The 25074-nt window shown below is 40.1% G+C and overlaps 1 protein-coding gene across 3 annotated transcripts; it reads right to left on the reverse strand.

Moving 5' to 3' along the window:
• Positions 1 to 4532: 4532 nt before the first annotated feature.
• LOC124122645 (cytochrome P450 2C31-like) lies at positions 4533 to 24990 on the reverse strand. 3 transcript variants are annotated; one of them, XM_046485744.2, is made up of 11 exons: positions 24883 to 24990; positions 23975 to 24168; positions 20469 to 20546; positions 19685 to 19783; positions 19214 to 19307; positions 13574 to 13732; positions 12072 to 12280; positions 10430 to 10558; positions 8788 to 8892; positions 8155 to 8289; positions 4533 to 5939 (listed from the first exon to the last, which is right to left on the reverse strand). In XM_046485744.2, the coding sequence occupies exons 2-11, from the start codon at positions 24129 to 24131 to the stop codon at positions 5593 to 5595; spliced, it is 1512 nt and encodes a 503-aa protein (XP_046341700.2). In that variant the 5' UTR covers positions 24132 to 24168; positions 24883 to 24990; the 3' UTR covers positions 4533 to 5592. The 3 variants fall into 3 exon arrangements, with proteins under 3 accessions (XP_046341700.2, XP_048253123.1, XP_048253124.1); XM_048397166.1 differs by lacking the exon at positions 24883 to 24990 and adding an exon at positions 24848 to 24878; XM_048397167.1 differs by lacking the exons at positions 19214 to 19307; positions 19685 to 19783; positions 20469 to 20546 and having other exon boundaries at positions 24883 to 24989.
• Positions 24991 to 25074: the final 84 nt, after the last annotated feature.

Here is a 25074-nt window from a genome sequence, read left to right on the forward strand (position 1 = left end):
AGTCGATCGCCGATAGGCATGGTTAAACACTGAAAATACGACCGACCGACCTACCGACCTTGTGTATATGCATATTCACCAGTAGATGACCCTAGTGGATACCTCTGTTTCTCTGTTTGCTTTATCCTGTCCAGGAAACTACCCACTACGTGACAAAGGTATTAACAAGGCGCCAAGATATAATATGTATGAGAGTAAAAGCGACTGATTTGTGTATATGCATATTCACCAGTAGATGACCCTAATGGATACCTCTGTTTCTCTGTTTGCTTTATCCTGTCCAGGAAACTACCCACTACGTGACAAAGGTATTAACAAGGCGCCAAGATATAATATGTATGAGAGTAAAAGCGACTGATTTGTGTATATGCATATTCACCAGTAGATGACCCTAGTGGATACCTCTGTTTCTCTGTTTGCTTTATCCTGTCCAGGAAACTACCCACTACGTGACAAAGGTATTAACAAGGCGCCAAGATATAATATGTATGAGAGTAAAAGCGACTGATTGTCTGTAGTGGGTTTAATGGAGCCCAGTGAACGTTAAACACGGGGAGTGGAGGGTAAAAATGGAAAACGGTGACACAACGACAATCTTAGTTTCTTACAAATGGATCAACATTACACATTTCTGACCGATTTAGTGACACAATTTGGAACGCTACCCTTTCGGAACCCTCCAGTATCTCGTTCGAACCACTATTGCACTATTGAGGATTGGGTGGTTACAATGTGTGACAATGATGAGTGTGTGCCATCTGTCGTGACGGCGTGAATAGATGCTCATGCTATCAACCTCTAGTTTACCCATCTCAGACTGGGGACTGCTGCGTAAAACATGTACTACTAACCCACTCGCGTAACGTTTCGGACGTACACATCATAGCAATGTTCATTCTTTTGGCGGACTTGTTTTTAAAAATAACTTTGCATTAATGACTGATTTGTTAATATATTAACTTGGTCTCGTCGCTATATGGCTTGAATAGTGCCGATGCGACGTTAAATTTTAACTCACTCACTCACTCACTCTTTTGGCGGTGTGCCACATCTGAGCCCACGCGTCCAGGCCCTCCCTCCAAACAGACCACGTGGCGGTATACGTTCCGGCTGTTGTCGCTTCACTTGTGGCTGTACATTGGATCAGGAAGTTGATTATATTCAGGCTAATGAAGTTTTATGTTTTTCGATCACTGCTCAAAACGTATTTTGTTCTGTGAACGAAAACCAATCAAATAAAAATAAAAGCATATTTTTCTTGCATGTCTAGTGAGTAGGTTACGTTTTCGGATATAGTAATGGGATGAATTAAGTTTTTCCCAGTTTTTATTCTCGAACAAATTATAATATCAAAGAAAAGCAAATTGTTTATACGATATAATTCACTGTTGGGTTAAAAAGACAAAACCCTAACGATCCGTGACCACATACTAGTATACCCGCGAGGGAATCCGAATACACCAGACACCCGGAGAAACAACGACAACCTTGAACCTGCTGAATCCTCCACCAACTTAACAAGTCACTTTCCTTTGTCAAACGATCTGCGATTTTTAATTTGTTTACTAAATCATTTTGGCTTCATTATTGTTATGAATACAAAAATCATTTACAAAATGGTCGAGCTAACTTTAATTATAATATCTCATACACAGCCCCACAGTCCCCAGAAATCAAAATCTCTCGATAATGTTCCGTCCCACATCGTTGTGTTTGTTGCAGTAACCTTCCCTCTGTATGTAGAGTCACAGACATGTGAGAAAAGCGTACACAACATGTGCAGGAAAACCTGATTACAATTGTTCAGAAAAAGGAAATCCCGCTCTGTCAAACAATTAGGTTCGGATGTTTCCGCTTAAGTATGAATCATTTAAGATGAAAGCACCCTGTACCACGCCACTGATGGAGGATGTCCGTCAAATTACAGATAGCATGCACGATGGAGCATTGAATGTACAATTATATGTCGCTGTATGGGCCGAGTTGTTACAGCGAAAATAACTTTATGGTTTAAGGTTTTGTTCGACACATGACGTCCTGAATTGTTTGATAGGCATTAAGTAAAAGTTGACAGATGACAAAGTAGACACAACAACAACAGTTTTATAACAACTTCTCTAATACTGTAAAGGCGACGTTTCGGTATGGATCCTTATACCATTGTCAAGCTGTCTTTGCTTGACAACGGTATAAGGATCTATGCCGAAACATCGCCTTTATGGTATGCAAGAAGTGTTATGTCTTGCTTGACAACGGTATAAGGATCTATGCCGAAACATCGCCTTTATGGTATGAAAGAAGTGTTATGTCTTGCTTGACAACGGTATAAGGATCTATACCGAAACGTCGCCTTTACTGTATTAAAGAAGTGTTATGTCTTGCTTGACAACGGTATAAGGATCCATACCGAAAAGTGGCCTTTACAGTATTAAAGAAGTTGTTATAAAAAAAATTGTGTCTACTTTGACATGAAGTCCTGGTGTCGATTCCTCATATGGGAAAAATGTGTGACGTCAATTCGGTGTCCCCACCGTATATTGCTGGAATGTTGCTTAGAGCGGTTTAAACGTTAACCTCCCTCCCTCACTCACTCATGTTTATTTATACGATGTCTTGCTATTAATGGTGGACACGGGGGCCCCGTCGTAATTCGCGGTCCAGAGTTCCGTCACTTGGGCACGCTCAAAACCTATGATCGTGAGTTTGTATCCCGGTTCGACCTGATTACGTTTCGAGGTTTGCTCGTTGGTTTCACGCTCGAGGGCTGACGCGCCGTGATATAAATGGAAACTTTCAGAGCGGCGTTAACCCCAACTCACGTACTTACTCACCTACTGATAATATTAATGTCAATATGGAATTAGATTGCTTGTTTGTTGTTTAACGCCGCATTCAGCAATATTCTAACTATATGTGAGGTGAGGTGAAATTGGGTTTAACGTCGCGTCCAAGATCATTGCACTTATATAGCGACATGCACGCACGTGTATGTGTGTGTGTGGCTTCTTGAACTAGTCCGGACTGATGCCGATTTATAGTGCTAGCTCACTGAGATACCATGCCGCAGTTTAACATGAATACCCCACTCAGACACAGTATACTGACTCCGAGACGACCAGTCCTTGTTTTAGCCCCTTAATGCCGAGCGCCAGACAGGGTAACAACAAGTACAATCTTTTAACGTCTTTTTGTATGACGCGGCCCGGGATCGAACCCGGACCTTCCGCTCTCCGGGCGGACGCTCTACCACAAGACCACGGAGGCGGTCTCTTACTATATGACAACGGCCTATTTAATAATCGAATCTGGACACGACATAGGACTTCAGCAACCCATGCTGGCCGGAAAAGGTGACTATGCTTGTCGTAAGAGGCGACTAACGGGATCGAGTGATCAGGCTCGCTGACTTGATTGATGTCATCGCATCCCAATTGCGTGGATCTATGCTCATGAAGTCAATCTCTGGAATGCCTGGTCCAGACTCGATTATATACCGACCGCCGTCATATAGCTGGAATATTGCAAACAACAAACAAACAAACAATAAAAGCGAGGTCAAAATCCTCGCTTAACAATAAAAATTCAAAAAGTGGGAAACTAATTACAATAATTAAAATCATTTACAGATCACCGTCATACAGCTGGAATATTGCTGAAAGCGGCGTTAAACAACAAACAAACAAACAAACAAAATGTCCGTTCATAATCAAATTGAGGCCATAGTGGGGTTACCCAATCATTGTGTACCGGGATATGCCAATCTCTATTTGTCGTTTTTTATCATCAAAACCTGATCCTCAGCAAACTGAAAGTAGTATCTACTACCATACACACTTTGCCTGAATGTGTTGTCAGACAACGCGTTTATGTTAATGTTCATATCTTCTCTGAACTTTTAAGGAAAATTTTTAACAACCTGATTTTAGCATATTTGAAAGAAATCAGACTCTGTTCTTTACCTGGGAATGTGATATTTGACTAGATTTTGGTGATTTTCAACATCACCTTTATTTTGTTTGCTAACATACAGTAAGATATAGATATTTCTTGAGGCGAAAAGCTACAAGCTACAGATGCAGCGTAAAGCAATATTCACTCACTGAACATTTGAGACCCGTGAAGATCCGGGGTAGAATAGGTCTTCAGCAACCCATGCTTGCCGTAAAAGGCGACTATGCTTGTCGTAAGAGGCGACTAACGGGATCGGGTGGTCAGGCTCACTGACTTGGTTGAAGCATGTCATCGGTCCCAATTGCGTGGATCGATGCTCATGATGTCAATCATTGGACTGTCTGGTTCAGACTCGATTATTTACAGACCGCCGTCATACAGCTAGAATATTGCTGAGTGCGGCGTAAAACAACAAACCAACCAACCAACTGAACATTTGATTAAATGATGTTGATAGGCTTCTAACACATTACTGATATTCTTCAAACATTAAACGAATTGTTGACATACACATCTGACATGAGTAATTGTGTAAGATAGACAGGCATGTTTTAATCTTTCAAAGGAAATAAAAGTGACAAAAATCATTTCCACAATTAGAAGAAATCAACACCAAAAGCGGAGTCCACAAACGATTCCTAGTACATCATGTATCAAACATTGAAGCTAAACGAAACTATATAGCGAGCAGTGAGGTGAAATGGAGTTTAACGTCGTGTTCAAGATCATTTCACTCATACAGTGACGGGCATGCTTTGGTGTGTGTGACTGATTGTACTGGTACGGACTGGTCACTGTGATACCATGCCGCAGTTTAACATGAATACACCACTCAGACACAGTATACTGACTACGAGCCGACCACTCCTTAATTCCGAACGTCACGTTAACAAGAAGTACTATCTTGGAACGTCTCTTGGTATGACCTTCCACTCTCTACACATCCCCTATTCACAACACCATGGGGCCGGAGTAGTTAGCCAGTCTATGGGATGCGTTTATGTAACTTTTGTTTGTTGTTTAACAGCCACAGTTACATTTGTGACGTCGGCCTGTAAATAATTGATATTGGGGCATACAAACCAGTGATTGATATCATGAGTAACTTCCTACGAACTCGGGGAAGAATTAAAAACAATCAACCAAGTCACAAAGCCTGGTCACCAAATGAAAAATTGACATGTAAAACAACTGACTCGTATAAAAGTCATTCGTGTCCGTGGTTGGTCAACTTGTTCAGTGGAGTTTAACATTGGACATCATCGTTTGAAACTGTCCTTTCAAATAATCAAAATCGTACAAATTCTTTAATATAGTATCATAATATTTTAAAAAAGTTTCAAGCTTCATCTATAGGCATGAGTGCAAGAATTTAATCTATCAGGACAAAGACGACTTTTTCTTCTTTTTTTATTATCAGAAGCCAACCTGGAACATTTATAAATGCCACTGCAAGTAAATAAAGAGACAATACCCCAGTTTCCATTTCCAAAATAAATCGCGAAAAGGTGAGCGTATCCTTGCCCCACTGATGCCACCTTTACAGACATTGCATTGCAAAGTGTTAGTTAAAAAGTGATCACTTAAGAACGAGCCCATTTCCTGTTTCGGTGCTGGTTCTATGATTATGTTATACATTTTTTAAATTCTTGATTGTGCGACAATGAGGTATCTCCCTGGAGTATTACTGTCATCCAAATCCTTTGGCTCAAAGTCGTGTTGTGTTCCAGGTCCAAGTGAAATGGTGAATGCTCGCAAGATTCCCGCCAGAACGAGAGGAAGCTCAGGTATGGCGATAGACGCGTCGAGACAAACTCTCCTTCCGGCAGAGAATGGAAACCAGCTTTCTGGCGTGGGTCCCATCTTCCCCTCCGAGTCAAGGAATCGTTCAGGTTTGAACGTATTGACGTCCTCCCATTGGTCAGGGTCAAAGTGCAAAGCGGTGTAGTTGATGTAAACCAATGATCCCTCGAAAACATCGTATCCACCTGCAAAGACACGACTTCGTCATCATTTACCTCCTCTTTCATAAACATAGCAAAAATGCAAAAAATTATAACACGATTTAAGCCGAGCTGGAAAGTCGTGTTCAGTCGTATGAAGGTCGTATAACAGTCGTGTTCAATCGTATGAAGATCATGTTCAGTCGTGTTGGGGAGCGTGGGAAGAAACTCATACGACCTTCATACGCCTGAACACGAAATCCATACGTTTTTCATACGACCGGAAGAGCCCATCACGTGACTGAGTCAGAACGTGGGAAACCCCCTGAAAGTGAAAGCTCATTCTACAGCCATGCCAAACCTCAGGCGGCCGAAACGAAAGCTCCTCCAAGCAAAAACTTCGAAAGGGAAACATCCTCCTCCTCCAAAGCTGCTCCTTGCGCGTCTTGTTCGTTGTTGAACATGGTGAAGACTGACACAGAAATGCTGTTGCAATGCAGCTTATATACTACATGACCCACGTGACCAAAATAAACAAAAATATGTCGTATGAAGGTCTTGCTTAGTCGTATGGAGATCGTGTTTATTTTTACAGTCGTATGGACATCGTAATGATTCGGGTTCAATCGTATGGCGGTCGTGTTGATTCGTGTTAAGTCGTATTGGCGTCGTATGACAGTCGTATGGGCGTCGTATGACAGTCGTATTGGGGTCGTGTTAAATGAGGTTAAATCGTGTTGTATCGTATGAATATCTTATGACGGTCGTATGAGTGGCGTTTTCAGTCGTATGAAGGTCGTATGAGGGTCGTATGAGGGTCGCGTTTGGTTAAGAAATTTGCATAAACCAGAAGGTCGAGCACGAATCAACACGATTTTTCAACTTTTCTTAAATCGTGTTCGCAATTTCTTAAATCGTGTATGTGAGATAGGGGCTTTACGATATATATTTAAAATAATAATATCCATAAGCACAGATGATTGCTATTGTCGTATATGTTTTATGTATAGAACAGTTTGAGACTATGTGGGAAAACATTATGTTGATTCATAATAGTCAAATTAAAACAAATATATCTTTTAGCGAGTCAAAGCATGGCATTTACGATATATGTATTCATTCTCTGTCAGCAAAGATTCGTTTCAAAGCGTCCCTAGCAGTAGTCATGGTTGTAATCAACGGCGAGTTGGTGCAATATTCAGATCAGTTCAACACACATTTTTGACAATATTGAATTAAATATTGACTTCGCATTAATATTGAATCGCAAGTTTGGCTAGGAGTCAGCAATGGCATTAAATTGGGGGCACATTGATTAAGAGAAGCATTAATTTCAAGATTTACAGCGTTAAAATGAGATCAATGTCATGATACATGAATAGTTCCTGTAGTTTACTGGTAGTGTGGGATATATGGATATAAGGAAGGTATGATGATTAATCTCTGTCCAGCTGTATATTGAAAACAAAATTAATGTATTCAGCATGATCACGGACACTAAACAAAAAAAGCATCAAACTCGGCATACTTAGTATCACTGTCGCTCGAGATATACATGGATCCAGAAAACGCACCCACACCCCGGAGCACACATGTAAAGTTTCTAATAACATATATCAACCTGAGACTCAAATTTAATACAATGCTCATACACATAAACGCCACGTCTTTCCATAAACAGACATCACAGATAGGATTATAGTAGTTGTCTCTCACTGATAGTATCATATTCTCCACCAACAATACATTTCTACTGATATTATCATCATTAGGATCACCATCATGACAATCATCCATACAGATAACAGTCCAACACTGGTCATCATCACTGGCATGTAGACGCATCACAAACGTCCTTTGATATTCCAACATCTATGAGCGATATACTTGTGCACACAGAATACTGTATCTCAGTTGTTTAATCCGAAATCAAAGTTTGATGAAATACTATAATCAACACTCAATCAATTTATGTAACAGGATCACGGGTGGCTCAGTCGTCTAGGGTCGCTGTGCAGAATTGGGCACGCCAGTAACCTATGATTTTGGTTTCGTATCCCGGTTCGTCCAGAATATCTCGAGGTCTGACAGCGTCATAGCCGTGTTCGTTGGTTTTAACGAAGTGGTAAACGTCTCAGCAAAGCATCACTTCGGGCTTTCCCCCACATGAGGCTGACGCGCCGCGATATAACTGCAGTACTGTGCAAAGCAGCGTCAGAATCTAACTCACTCACTTTATGCAACACACTTTAATACCAACCAATTGTGGTTCTGCGAAGGGTAACGTGGGGAACGCCCATGGGTGTTTCTGTCCTCATCCTCATGACCTCGTGTATCACTGCATCTGTGTATGGCAGCCTGTCCCTGTCCGAAACGTGGACGTTCAGATCAGGACCTGTAGCCATAGCAAGTCCATATTTATCAATATGCAAGGAAGCGAATTCATTCCACTTATCAATAGTATGAAAAACCCTTTCACATTTTATTCTCCTGTTATAAATAGTATTTCCACAACAGCAAGAGAATCTAACTTTCACATGAATAATTGGTCAGCATCTGAGCACACCTTCATTTGGATGGTTGTCTGTCTTGTATCCAACTCTGATTTCAGTGCTATTTCATCTTGTTTTCATAAAAGTTTGAAAAACATAGATACCAAAAGGAATTAATTGACTACTTGGTCGATGTGTATCATGCAGGATATTTTCAAATGATCCTGAAAAGGGGAAAACGGTGAAAAGATATAGCTGGGAGACGGGCAGGGTTTAAAAAAACACATCTACATACAGGTAACAACGGTGAAAGGTCTAATATAAGTTCCTTAGCATTATCAGGTGAGGATGGGATATCTGACACGATTAGAAAAGGGTTAAATAATATTCTTAAAACGCACCAACAACAGTGTCCACCTCATCCTGCACTTTCGTTTGTATGTCCGGGTAGAGAGCCATCGCAAGAATACACCAGTTGAGCGTATCCCTTGTGGTGTTTGTACCAGCTGAAATATTGGATGATTGAGCCCAAATTATTTTTGAATAATCTGGGAACCATTATATAACATTTACCATTTACTATTCTAATACTGTGGTGCTGCGAGCACCAGATGAAGTATTTGGGAGCATGAACGAATATGAACACTTGAAACCTTTCAATGGATATTATTAACAAGCTATTTATTGTTTGTGACACAGTGACTTCTTGTTTCACCTGATGGAGGAGCAAAAGGTAGCCTCGAAATGTCACTGCAAACAATGAAGAAGTTGTTTTCCATAAAAGAAAGTTTCTTGTCTTCATGTATTTAACTTCTACGTGCCCAACAAAACATGTGATGAAAGTTCATATATATGACAGTTGTCGAGGGCTTAAAATATGACCAGCCATCACAAGGAGGATCCTACTGAGAGATGAGGCGTTTGTACCAGATTGTTGCCAAATATGGGATTCATGACCGGTCATCACCAGGACAAGCCTACTGAGAGATGAGGCGTTTGTACCAGATTGTTGCCAAGTATGGGATTCATGACTGGTCATCGCCAGGTCAAGCCTACTGAGAGATGAGGCGTATGTACCAGATTGTTGCCAAGTATGGGATTCATGGCCGGTCATCGCCAGGACAAGCCTTCTGAGAGATGAGGCGTATGTACCAGATTGTTGCCAAGTATGGGATTCATGACCAGTCATCGCCAGGACAAGCCTACTGAGAGATGAGGTGTATGTACCAGATTGTTGCCAAGTATGGGATTCATGGCCGGTCATCACAAGGACAAGCCTACTGAGAGATGAAGCGTCTGTACCAGATTGTTGCCAAGTATGGGATTCATGACCAGTCATCACCAGGACAAGCCTACTGAGAGATGAGGCGTATGCACCAGATTGTTACCAAGTATGGGATTCATGACCGGTCAACACTAGGACAAGCCTTCTGAGAGAGGAGGCGTCTGTACCAGATTGTTGCCATGTATGGGATTCATGACCGGTCATCGCCAGGACAAGCCTACTGAGAGATGAGGTGTATGTATCAGATTGTTGCCAAGTATGGGATTCATGACCGGTCATCGCCAGGACAAGCCTACTGAGGTGTCTGTGTCAGATGGTTGTTAATTATGAGATTCATATCCAATCATCACCAGGGGAATTATACTGAGGCATGATAGTGTCTGTGTCGGACTATTATCAAGTAAGGGATTCTTGATAAATCATCACCAGGAGACTTCTACTGAGGAATGAAGAGGTGTCCGAACCAGTTTGTTGTCAAGTATGGGATTTATGATCAGCTATCACCAGCCCCTCTGGACGCGATTACACACAGACACGTTATAACAACAAGCAAGAGCCGCTGAGGCCTCATCCTGTCCAGGAATCCTGGGAAGAATCCTGTTGTGTGTCTGTATAAAATGATGGTCAAGTACGACTTTCATGTACCTCACCAGGAGAAGCCTAGAGATGTATCTGAATCAGAAGTTCACGATACGTGTTTTGTGGTATACATTATTCAAATTGTTCAAATTGTTGCCATGTCCCAATTTAGCACTCACCGAGGACCAGGTTAAATATTGCCTGAACTAAGTGTGTGTCTGTGATCTGTGACGTGAGGGTCGGGTCGTCCTCCACTTCAACCTCTTTCTGAGCCAGTATCAAGGCGTCCGTGAAGTCCCGCATCTTATCTGTAATGATAGCATTTACATTTAATGTTTAAATCTGGACCTAATATTCAATTGACATGAGAACATGAGAACCCTATATGGGTCTGGAAACTCATCCTGTTAAATCATTCCTTCTTAAACATATTTGATGAATTTCTGGTCACACTTGAAAATGTCCCTTCCGAAAATCCCGTTCAACAATGTCAGAATGTTTGGTTCTTTCCATATTTGCTCCCGGCAGTGGGTGAGGATCAGAAAAGGTGCCAACTGCCTTGTGCTTGTCGCTGAAGCCGAAGGGTTATAATGTATCACATGGCCTATTTTTTATAGTGTAATTCTGCCCTCAGCCACTGATTTGCCTGACCGATACTCAGTTAAATGCAGGCTACAATAATACAGCTTGAATATTGCTGGGTGTGGCGTTAAATACCATTTTTTCATTCTGATCTGTTCAAGACCCTCGAGAGCATAAGGTATTCGAGTACATTCCCATCAGCTTTAAGTCGTACTATTGTATTTATTTCATCGTCCTGATCTGCCATTGAGCTGGAAAATTGCCGATGCGACGTTAAATCTTAACTCAATCACTAATCTAGATTTTCAATAATCCAACGTTGGGTATCTTTATAAATCTTGCTTACCGTTGAACATGATCACAGCCCATGCTTTAAACTGATATCAATTCGTCATCAACTGTAAATCGTTAACCTTTGGGTTCCTAGAAAAATATCCTTTTACAAACTTGTTTGGATGTCACATCTGGTATCACGTTTCAACCTTTTTGAAACACATCAATCTATATATTTCTCTTATTCCGTGATTAGTATGTAGCAATTGTGTTCTTGATGTCTCTTCATGGTGTGATAGTGAATATATAATATGTCTCAATAATCTTGTAATTTTTATCAAACATCGCTTGGAAAGTAACGATCATGCATATGTGCTTGTTCTCCTCATCCTTGCTTTTTCGATGAAAGGAACCCTAATAATTGTGGGTATGTGATTATTCTTGTTTCTTGTCTGCACTGAAACAGCTATTAAACAGCAAGGGACAGCGTATGGTCAGGGCCTGTTTTAGCTGACTATAGATCTGCGTAATTTAAACCGTAGTATTAGAAATCTTGGGGATTTTTACAGATGTGATCCGACGTTTTTGCTGATTAGAGTGTTCACTTCAGTCGACCTCCTATGGATCTGTTCTCAGGTCTTCTCACAGAGAGGTATCATACCGAAAGGTATCATACTCTGTTTTTAATAAGATTGATTGTTGCTAAGTATAGGGTCACAATGGCATGTGTACGTGACGTTTCAGTATATGTCAAGAATACTTTGTCTCATCAATCTATGCTTTCTGCCTACACTGGTGCAGTGAGTTTTACGCCCCTTTCAGCAATATTCCAGCAATATCACGGCGGGGCCTCATGTGGGAAATAGATCCCCGAATTTCGGCGTGACTAGCGAGGTCTCAACTACGAGGCTACCCCCACCTGTAACTGCAGTAAACAGTGTTATTGAGTCTTCCGTCGACACTTACTTTTGTCGAACGTATCTCGGTGGGCTGCAATTTCTGTCCTGATGGCGTCTGCCATATCAGTGGCATAACCTTGAGCACGGTAGAGACGAGGCAATGGACACAGATGCAGCAGGGGAATTAGATCTTCGAAAAACGACCCTCCGCCATAAAAACATATTGTATCAAAGTTGTCAACATATGTTTTGTAGTTTTCCGAGTCTTCCGTTTGGCTGGAATAGACGATATTGGTGCAATAGCAATAACGTTAAAGCCCAGGGCTCATCCAAAGAGATCTAAAGTTCAGATAAAAAATAACGTATTTTTCTATTTAAAAAAAATCCTATGTATAAAACACCAGGAGTAAAATGTGATAATTTGCCAAAGTTTCATCACATCCAATCCCTTCCCTATTTATGCACGATTGTTTTTCGCGACACACGTTCGTTTCTGTAATGCCCAAAGTGAGTGAGAGGCTTGTCAGCTTGATGTAGAAGGAAAGCCCAAAGTGATACGGTTCTCATACGTTTACCACTTTTATCCACGAGCACGGGTATGGTGCTGAAAACATCCAGAGACATCATTGGGTCGAATCAAGACAGATATCGTCTATCGTCACAGATAGATTTTACAAGTATCTTTATCAAATGTTTGTATTAATTAGTTCAATAATTGAAATGCACTGACCTTTAGGAAAGAGAATATTGTAGAATAATATTTGTGTTCAGGTACATGCTTCATGTGAACAAAATCGGTCGCACAGTTACATTCAATTATCACACTTTACTGTAAAAGCACAGTAAAGTCCTAACTCTCAGGCAAAATAATTATTCCGGCGAATTATCCCGCAAAGCTAATTGAAGATAGCATACAGAAGGCGCTAAGTATTGAGCATCTAAAACTGAGAGAAAGGTCTGAAGAAAACAATATGGGGAATAATTTAACCCCAGTATCTACCTTCAACCCTAATCATGAAAAAATATTATCCATGGTTCAACGATACCTGCCTATTGTGAATCAAAGTATTAAAACGGAGAAGATATTGCGCAAATACAAAATTATCAACAGCCAAAGACAACCAAAAAATCTTTGAAAGGTTTTGACAAGTTCTAAATTTGATTCTGTTGTCATCACAGGTTTCTAAGTGTGGGGACAAACGTTGCCTTACTTGCAGCAATATAATTGAAGGATGTTTAGTCCAAATTACAAAGGACACTATATTTACTGTAAAACAAAATATGACTTGTGATACCAAAAATGTTATTTACTTGATTGTTTGTAGTGGATACAATGAAAAGTATATCGGAAAGACAGAACATAAATTAAATAGAAGAATGAAACTTCACTCAGAGAACATTTAGATACATGTGGAAGCAACATCTTTTTAGTTTTCCCACTACATCAGCTAAATTTTTATCATGAACCTACATTGTTTCAAAAAGAGCAACATGAAACAAATACACCTGGTTAAGAGACAGAAACAGAACAACGTGCCCATGATTTGGCAGCATGGCAAACATAATTACCTGATTTTATCAAACAACATTCCTGTCATCATGTTGGAGACCCCAAGTGATATACAGTAGAAAGGGTTAAAGGCTTTTCGTTCCTTTCTCATCTGTTTCGTCATAATGTTGAGAGATTTTGAAACTATCCAGCTGAGGTGATCTCCCATTAGATACTGCCTGAAATATTAATACATATGTTTGTGACACAACATACCATTTTCAAACGCCATGGGGAATATGCTATGATGTATTTTCCTTTATCATCCAAAACTGGCTCCCACAGGAGACATCGCTTGGGTGAGATCAAGCGATATCTGGCACTCGTGAAGAGCAGCCTCACCCGTCGTGAGTGCTGGGTAACGCTAATAGCTCTTCCCCCGTGTGGACCCGGGGTAGAATGTGTCCTCAGCACCCCACTGCTGGTCGTAAAGGGCGACCGAATTGGGCAACCTGTTTGCCGTGGGTTGCGCCCCTGTGCCCCAGCTACATCCGAAAATAGTTCAAGATACCACCTTTATAAAACATTTATCTCCAGAACAGTACTTACAGTAAATCACATCAATCACAGTCACAAATCTCAACGTGTGCTTCACAGACCGAGATTACACATTGTAAAGAACCAGAAAAAAATGAAAGAGTCCAGGTCAATGCCCACTTGACAAAAGAGAACAATCAAACTAAGAAAAGGGCCAGGGCCCTCCAACATTTGGAGGTGCCATCTTCTTTGACATCCCCCGTGGAGGTTCAGAATCCGTTTGGACCTCTTGAGATGGAGGTTTCACCTTCACCTCGATCAAGATCACCAGTTGAGCCACAATGAGCTCCTGTAATATAATTCAGTGGAACTGCAGAGGACTTTAAAATAATTTCAATGATTTACAGTTATTAATTCAAGATATTCAGCCGTCAGCACTTTGTATTCAGGAAATATATACTACTCAAAAGAAGTTAAAGAACACCAGATATATAATACACGATTTAGCAAATTGGTCATGGCATTATGTGTTATAACATTTCTATCATCTATTGTTTGGCAACATGTACCACGTCTGGGGTATTACTGGTCCTCCTGACACTTTCTGGAAACACTTCTGCTAGTCATGCAAATGAATTGAAAACATGAACAAAACACAGGAATATTGTCGCCCAAACACAACGCTGCACCTGTCCTTAGAAACAACCAACACAATTTTCATGCTCAACATATGAAAGTGGTGATGTTCATGGTGCACGTGCATGCTTTCCCTTTAAGAAGACGATGATCGTGTCATCACACTTTCCAAAACCATGCCACAGAGACGACATCTGACTGATGGTGATAGAGGACGAGCTTTTGGTTGCTTCCAGGATGGCTTTTCTTTACGTGAGGTGGGCAGAAGATTGCAGGTGTCCCCCTCTGTCATTCACACCCTTTGGGAAGGTGTACCTCACAACGTGATGACCGATACCTGGTTCTCCAAGCACTCAGGCAACGTACATCAACAGCAAACAACCTCAGGTTACAGTTAAGGGTTGTCAATAACACTGTCGTTAGTGATCAGACGGTGCGAAACCGTTTACGAGCTGCGAACTTGAGAAGTCGACGAAAAGCAGTGAGACCACCTTTACGTCCAGTGCACAGAACAGCACGTATGGCTTGGTGTCGACAACATGTGCGTTGGAACAGACAGCAATGATCTCGTGTACTGTTTACAGACGAGTCGCGATTCTGTCTGCAGCTCAATGATGGAAGAATACGGTTGTGGCGTCGTACTGGTGAGAGATTCACTGATGCCACAGTACGTGATCGTGTCGCTTTCGGTGGGGGATCAATGATGGTATGGGAAGGATTCAGTTGGAATCACAGGACTCCTCTGTACCATATTGTCGGGATTGGTCAAGGTGCTATCCTTCAGGACGACAATCCAAGACCCCATCGCGCTCGGATTATCACTGACTATAGCACACAAAGGCAGATTACCGTTATGCAATGGCCTGCTTATTGGCCAGATCTGGCGCCCATTGAACATCTTTTGGATGCCTTGGGAAGAGCTGTTCAAGCTAACCATCCACCTCCTGTTAATCTCCAGCAACAGTTAGGATTTCTTCATCAGGAATGGCAAGCAATTCCACAGGCAACTGCAGCAGATTGTCCGATCTATGCGTAGAAGATGTCAGGACTGTATTGCTTCCAGGAGTGGGCATACCCAATATTGAAGGAACAGGATTATCCTGAACTGTAGTGTGTGACGTTTGATTTATAGGGTACATGCAGTTCATATTGTTTTGCTCTGGTCAGCTGTATGCCAGCGTTTCTTTCGTCAATGAAATGTCATGATTAAATACTTATCTTTCCCAATCAGGGTTGTTCCTGTGTCCACGATTTATTTTTTGAGTGATTTCGATAACTTATTTGGGTGTTCTTAACTTCTTTTGAGTAGATATAAAAAATACCGATCAGTTTGATATTAGACTGTACAATTCATATAAAAGCAACTGAAGACTCATCAGTTTTGGTGAGGCAGGGTGTCATCCAGAGTCCTGTACTTCTAAATACTCAACTTCACGCTGTTGCTGTTCGTGTAACACTACACATTGTCTTTACTTTATGCTCACTCTATGTTCCTCCATCTTCATCAAACTGAACTTCAGGCACTGTATGACCATCTCCCCAAGCCATTATTGGCGACTTGAATGGGCATAATACCCTTTGGGGTAGTGCCAGTACAAACAGTAAAGGGAAGACGTTAGAACGATTTATGTATTTTTAATGATAATTCTAAAACCTATTTACATCCTGGAACAGGTACCTACTCATCTCTTGACATTTCTCTTACAGACTCTGATCTTCGTAACCCGTCTGACGTTCCTCCGTCCACAAGATGGAACTTTTCCAAAGCTAACTGACCATTATTTAAAAATACTGTCTTCAAACAAATTATCACCTGCTATTTTTACTGACTCATACAAATATTTTCAGATGAACTGACTCAAATAGCTGATACCTGTATTCCTAAGTCCTCTGCAAAACCTCACATCCGTAAACCTTGCTTTAACAATGACTGCAAACAAGCTGAGAAGGCACGGAAAAAGGCTGAACGCTACTTCCGTCGCCATTCTATGGTGCATAATTTGAATAAATTTAAAATTTAAAATGCTAAAGCCAGGCGTACATTTAAACAAACTAAACGACAATCTTGGCAAAATTGTGTTTCTAAAATAAATTCACGAACACCCATGTCCAAAGTGTGGAACATGATTCAGAAAATTAAAGGTAAGGGCTCTAGATCTACTATCCATCATCTTAAGGATGGGGACGAACTATTAACTGATAAATCGGATATTGCCAATAAACTTGGAGATACCCTTGCTAAACATTCTTCTGCCTCCAACTAAGTTCCACAAATATCAAAAACAGCAAGAAAAAAATAATTTAAATCTGACAATGGGGAAGATTATAATGAAATCTTTTCAATACATGAAACATTTACCAGAACCATGTTTAGAAACACTCATGCTATTTTTTTATGAAATATGGACATTGGGTGTGTTTCCTGCTTCATGGCATGATACCATGGTTGTACGATACCAAAGCCTGGACGTGATCATACCGATCCCTCAAATTATCGACCCATTTCATTGACTAGCTATGTTTGCAAAACCATGGAACGCATGGTCAACAATAGATTGGCGTGGTACTTTGAATCAAATAATTTAATCACAAACATTCAGTGTGGTTTTCGTAAAAATAGAAGTACCGTTGACCATTTATTTCGATTGGAGTCATTTGTTAAAATGCTATTGTTAATAACCAGCACACTGTGTTTATCTTTTTCGATTTAGAAAAAGCATACGACACAACGTGGAAACATGGTATTTTAAAAGATTTACATGACTTTGGATTGCGAGGGCGTTTGCCTCAGTTTATATCTCAGTTTTTAACTGACAGACAATTTCAAGTCCGCGTGGGTTCAACCCTGTCTGAACATTATAATCAGGCCTGAGGCTTTGCCTTGGAGCTTTTCGAACATCTCCTACTGACAGTGTATATCTGGAGGCCGATGAGCCTTCATTGAAACAACGTCGTCTAAAATTATCATTACAATATTTAACTAAATTATATTCCAACAAATCTAACCCAGCGTTTGACTGAGTATTTAACCCCCTTTATGGTGACCTTTATGAAGAGAAATCACCACTTATCCCACCACTGGGAATATGAATTCAACCATCTGTTGCTGCTGCAAGAATAAATCTTGACACAATAGCCCCAACCCTTCGCAGTTCGTAAAGCCAGAGGTACACCTTACTTAAATTTAACTTCTTTATCAACAACACTATAATGAATAAAGAAACACATATGATACTCACAAATCTATTTTTACAGATGGATCCAAGGTTGGTGACGCAGTTGCTAGTGCCACTATCATTGGATCCAGAACAATATCATCAGGATTACCAGATGACAGCTCCATTTTTTAACAGCAGAAGCAAATGCCATTTTAACAGCTTTAAAATATATCACTAACCAATCTACATATCAAAAGTTCATATTTTTTTCAGATTCACTTTCGTGCCTTCAGGCTATTAAAAATATGTCTTGTAAGCATCCACTTATACTCGAAAATCGTTGGATTACATAATGATCTTGCCACTGGCCAATACGACATTGTATTTTGTTGGTTACCGAGCCATGTTGGAATCATTGGTAACACAATGGCCGATGCTGCTGCAAAAGCAGCACTCAACAAATCTGTGACACCACTTCTGATCCCATACAATGATTATTAGCCAGTTATTAGATGTTACATCAGAGATCTAATGCAAAAGAAGTGGGACACCCAGGTTGGTATCAATAAATTACATGGAATGAAACCAAATATCGGTTATAAGAGGTCATAATAAGACGCTGTCGTATTGGCCATAGCAGGTACACTCAAGAATATTTATTGAAAGGTGAGGATCCTCCATTTTGTATCCCTTGTGATGAAAGAATCACTGTCAAGCATGTCTTGCTTGACTGTGTTGATTTTTCCATCACAAGGGATAAATATTTCAAAGTGTCATCAATAATGGATCTTTTAATCAAATACATGCTCCTTTATCATCGGTTTTTAAAGGAAATAGAATTATTAATAAATTTTGATGTACAAAGATATATATTTAATAAATTGGTAGTATATGATTATTAACTGAGATTGTTAGTGGCTATATCCTCGAAGGGGATTGAAGTAGCGGAAAATTATTGTCCCGCTGAGAGGATATGTAAGCCCACATAAATCAAAGCAATTTTATATCTGCCAGTGTTTTAATCGTAGAATATTTGTTTGTTTTTAATCTCCGGCTAAACCCTGTCAATGGTCACCAGTGACTAAAGGGATGGTGTAAATACTGCTGGGGTCCATGCAGGTAGCAAAGGTACTGTAAGTCCCCATGGTCCCCTGTATGGTGACCTTACTTTAGATGCTGGTGATATATAGCCCAATTGTATCTATTGTAATGTTATGAATTGTCATATTTTATGGTTATGTACTAGTTTTTAACATATATCTGTGATAATCTAGTTGTTTTAATTGACAGAATTTTATACAGTTATACAGTACAGACATAGTTCATTGTAAATTATAATTCGATGTTCGTAAAAGTACCATGATCTTAACATAATAAATCAAAATTTACCTCAGTGCTTTGGATGCAATTTTCCTGTGTATCTTCCATGTTGGGCCATACGGTGAATGGATTATTCTTTTCCCTCCTTCAGATAGTGTATGTGCTATGGACCATACAAAGGGTTTAAAATAGATCGAATATACTTTTTGCTCATGCTCGACAACATTCATTGGATACCCTACATGCTTCGAGGAATAACGGTTTATCTGTACTGGATATGCTGCGACGTCATTAACGATTGATGACATTTTATCGTATCACGTCATGTTGTGAGGTGTCGCTTCCAAAACAAAGAAACCAATGAAACAAAGAAAATACCTTATTAAGTGAGACTTACTGAAACCCGATTTCAATGGCCCCTGGGCAAAATACGAAAATAATGTACTGGTCAATATGTCGATATTTGGTTTCTAATGAAGACGTTTAAGCTCTGGTTTTCAGTATGTTGTTGCACACCTTTTCCCTGTAATGATTTCTTACCAGCAAATGCATCAGGTCTCCCTTCAAAGTCTGCTTGCCTTGTGATGAGAGCTTCTCTTACAACGTCGATTCGACTCAAAACAATTATTTCCTGATAATCTGTAATATTTCATAAACCTTCAAAAATAGGGATGTTTTAATTCTGAACACCATTAGTTTGACATGGTATGTTGGAGAATACCTGCATCGCATTATTTTCCTGGCTAATTACAGCCAACGCCATCTAAGTCCCATACAACCCAGATCGTCTAATATCACTTGACAAAAGAGCATCATTGCTTTCCGCTTTATCTCAACTGATTATTTATTCTTAAAACAAGTTAAACACATAGTAATGACGGAATACGTTTTTAAATTAGTGAAATTATGAGGGTGACATAGAAGAGAATGATCAGCAACAATTGAGTGATAACAATAGTTAAGCAACTATGTGACATTTACATAGTGACATAGCAACATTCCAGCTTGATGATAAGCATGTTACTCGGCGTATGGTAAGCTCCTTGACATAAGGTCACATTTACCTTGTCAAAGGGAGCTGAAACCATTTGCAGTGTTGACATGCAGCTGCCATGATCAAATCAACTTCAATGAGGATCCAATAACTTATTAATCAAATTACATGGGAATGGCTACTGTATTTTACATATAACTGGAATACTGATCAAACCGCCACACATTAACTGAACAATCACTCACTACCACTGTTAACTCAACAACCACAAACAATCACTGTTAACTGAACAATCACACACTATCACTGTTAACTCCACCGAATGCTTACCAATATGAACCAACATAACTGGGCCGTACTTTTTGCTCCAATCACGGATGAATCTGAAGAACAGCCCTCCTCGTAATTCTTGAAAACCAAATAAAACAAGATTAATGCCGAATATTGAAAAGATAATATTTGTGTTGCAGACATGCTGCTCAGAAACGCTGACCGAAAAACCGTTGCAATCAAAGTCACCCATGTTATATACAATATTCCCGTATCGACTTAAATTCGTGTAACGTGACTATGCAAGTCAAGTATATTTGATATCGACGGATCCTGTTGCGGACGTCAATCGTTATAGCCCCGTCCTACGAAACACGTAAAGCCAGATAAAATGTTTCCCTCATAATATTATAAAACGATATGCCCGATATAAGATATCGATTTCAAGGCGTCTTAAAATATTTATTTTTGTCTTTTATAACAATTATTCCATATACATGCCGGCAGACAGAAGTTGGAGGATGGGTACAGAGATCACCACAAGAACGTCAAGGGCAGCGACTCAAGGTTTTGCTATTTTATACACGAAAGTGTTTCTACACGCGATATATCAAGAAATATCCAACATTAAATACTTTAATCCGATATTTGAGGTCTTTTTGAAATTGAGAAGGGGCGTCACAGCACAAAAAGGTAATAATGTGACATTTGGTAATTCAAATGAAACCTTTGCGGCAACCCTTTGTATAAAATCCATGTTAACTCACGACTTAAGGTTGTATTTGCGTGAACTCTCAAAGTTCAACGTTACATCTTACAAAATGTTAATTAATAAATATTTAGAAGCATTACTAAAGTTGACTATAGGTAGATATCGAGCGTTAATTCCAAGCTCGTCTTATCCTCAAGAAATGAGGCTTACAAGTACAGTATCGTGCTATTTTCAGCGTAATTTGCTTTTTGGGGCTGGTCAAAACGTTCTAAGCCTACAAAACCTACAATTGTGAAAGTGTTTTTAATTTTATTTTCAACATAGTCCCCCTGCTTTTCAACACACTTCTCATACGAGGAGATATCTAATTCATCTGAATATGTTCATGAATAATACTTTCAATGGATCCATGGCTTAGACCTGTGTCTTCCTCAAGTTCAGCAATGATAATACGTCTATCTGACAGTATAGGTTTTTCTATCTCCTTGATTGAATCTTCATTGATAGAAGTTGAGGGATGTCCAGACCTAGGTTCATCATCAAGGCTTGTTCTCCCAGATTTAAACACAGCTGCCCAAACGTATAAATAGTGGAATAGCTAGGACACTCATCCCCGTACACTTGTGACATGCGGTCATGAATTTCTTGGGGAGTTCTTTTCTCTGAAGAAAAAACCCTTGATGACTTGTTGTTTTTCCATTTCTGTGTCCATTTGGACCCCCATCGCGTTCAACTGGCTGTCACTTACATACAGGCGGTCTCAACGGACCAAATACAAGTGCAATGAATAACTCAAACAATGTACTACAGTGACCAGCTCACTTTGTTATGACCCATAGTTGAAAAATAGTCAGGTTTAGAACTGTTTGACGAGCCCTCGTATGTCCTAAATGGTACGTATAACGATAGTGTCGTTTGTAGAAAGAGAATTTCATTGTGACTGATCAGATAACGTGTTCCTTCCTTTTTTTCGCTGGATGGTCTGTTTTAATCTCTTCACAATCCTCACGCAGCCGCTTATGTCAATCGAACCATAAGGAAATGCTATTGATCGAACAGGGGTGATATTGCCTTGGGTGGCCAGTATTGGGAAATAAATTTTCAACTTCTCAAAGGTTAACTTCTTTCAGTGGCATTTAGAAGTTGGTGTGATGAAGTAAGACGAGTTCTATGGATGAACAACTTATGTATTACAATAAGTGCGACGTTTCGGTGTAGATCCTAACACTTTTAACAAGCAAGTGATGGATAATGCTTACTTACTTACTTTGGAGATTTAACGTGCGCTTTCCGACTATAATGCTAAACAACATAAGTATATATACCAATTAACATCAATGTTTATACAGTTAATTGATTGATGGACACAGAGAGCTGATTAAGATCATTGGAAGCCAGTGGATGAGCAATGAACACAGAGTCAACAAGCAGACTGATTGAGATGATGGAAGCCAGTGGATTAATTGGATGGACATACGGATTTAGCAATTAGGTGATAGTAAGCAGGCGGGATGTAATAGCCTTGGTCTCTGTTCATTGCTGGCTGGATCCTTTTGATGTAGATGGCTTCTAGGAGTTTCCTGATTTTGTAGTCTGATTGATTGTTGGCCAGGATCTTGATGTTGTTCCACTGGATGTTGTGGTCGGGGTGGGTTTCGGTCTACACCAAACCGTCGCACTAATTGTAATAAAGAAGTTGTTCATCCATAGAACTCGTCTTACTTCATCTCAATGGTTCTTATGTTTGTGTGTAGTATAGAGTCAGACTTCAGCAAGAACCATTGGTGAGTCTTTCAATGTTCTTTTACACTGCTGTCACCAGTATTCTAGTTATATCACGGCGGTGTGTGTATGTTGATTAACGCCACACGGCGGCCAATTAATAATCGAGTACCCTGGGCCCCAATGCCAACTCCCCCAAAGAAGAGTCGCGATGTAGGCATGTCAATAACCATAGAGTCACATATGTATTGTCATCTAGTGTCCATCCAGAGAAGATGTAAACTGATACGAATAAAAGTAAGGCTGAAATAAGTGACATTGTGATCTGATTATTTTAAGAAAAAGATACAATTGTATGGGCATGTGTATTTTGTATTGTAGCAAACGGTATTGATAATGTAAAGCCTAAATGATTAATTATATATTGAGAAGTATCTATCAGACTCTTCACGTTTGAGTTTTCACGCCACTGTGAGAAGTATCTCGTGTATTGTCACAAACTGGCCCCACAGGCGATGTCGCCACAATGAAATTGAATCGCAATGCTTTGCAGACCATTGTGACATCATCGGTTACCATGACGTCATAAATGACATCTGTAACCTCTCCTCTACTGAAGCTGATTAACTGTACCATTTACACACAAGATACTGGTTACGTCTGTAAACAAACTGCCGAAACCTCGATACTGATATGCTTTGTATATTTATCAACTCATCTTGATATATTTGGTCTCGTAAGACACTCGGATGAGATCCTATATTTATACCACGGCGTGTTAGCTTGATTTTCGAGGGAAAAATGTCATGCAACTCTTACACGTTGATTACATGGTTTAACCAACGAGAACGTGAATGGTGTCGAAAAACCTAGAACCTTGGATTCGAACCCGCGAGCATAAATATCTGGCACGCTTTGGGACGTAACTGTGCCCTGCGATTTCTGGCACTTTTGACGACTGTGCCCTGCGATTTCTGGCACCTTTGACGACTGTGCCCTGCGATTTCTGGCACCTTTGACGACTGTGCCCTGCGATTTCTGGCACCTTTGACGACTGTGCCCTGCGATTTCTGGCACCTTTGACGACTGGACAAACCGTGCCCCCTTTACTCATGTAAATACAATCCATTACCTGCAATAGTTCCGATCAGTGACCACCTTTTGGGCCCCGGCGGAAAGTTGGGTAGTTTTTTGAAGAGATAAAAGCCGACCAAACCAATCACACCCCCAACAACAAGAGCCAGGGATACCACAGACTTGGGCCATAACTGCATTACACCCTCCATCATCGTCCCTGTATTGTTGTATCTTTATGTGAACTTGATTCTGAAACAAAGATCAAATTCTTCAAATATATAACTAAACATGGGTCGCTGTGAAACAAGCTGTGTATAAACTACATGCGTCAATGTGAAACAAACTAGGTATAAACTACATACGTCGCTATGAAACAAACTAGGCATAAACTACACGCGTCGCTGTGAAACAAACTATGTATAAACTACATATCTCCTTGTGAAACAAACTAGGTATAAACTACGTGCGTCGCTGTGAAACAAACTGAGTATAAACTACATACGTCGCTGTGAAACAAATTTTGTATAAACTACATACGTCGCTGTGACACAAACTGTGTATAAACTACATTCGTCGCTGTGAAACAAACTGTACATGTGTATAAACTACATTCGTCGCTGTGAAACAAACTGTGTATAAACTACATACGTCGCTGTGAAACAAACTGTGTATAAACTACATACGTCGCTGTGACACAAACTGTGTATAAACTACATACGTCGCTGTGAAACAAACTGTGTATAAACTACATACGTCGCTGTGAAACAAACTGTGTATAAACTACATACGTCGCTGTGAAACAAACTGTGTATAAACTGCATACCACCTTGTGAAACAAACTGTGTATAAACCTCATACCACCTTGTGAAACAAACTGTGTATAAACCTCATACCACCTTGTGAAACAAACTGTGTATAAACTACATACCACCTTGTGACACAAACTGTGTATAAACTACATACCCCCTTGTGACACAAACTGTGTATAAACTACCCGCATCAGTAATCCACATGGCGTCTCAAGTCTATTTTGTGCGACAGGGTCAACCCCACTCCCACATAATCAGTGAACTCACCGCACATCACTGTGGAAAGTCAAGCAGTAGACTTGATAAAGTGTACCTTTGGTCGACTGACCTTGTACCTTTGGGCGAT

Source organism: Haliotis rufescens, unplaced genomic scaffold, assembly GCF_023055435.1.
Source record: "Haliotis rufescens isolate VD_foot unplaced genomic scaffold, xgHalRufe1.0.p SCAF_16, whole genome shotgun sequence".
NCBI classification, from domain to species: domain Eukaryota; kingdom Metazoa; phylum Mollusca; class Gastropoda; order Lepetellida; family Haliotidae; genus Haliotis; species Haliotis rufescens.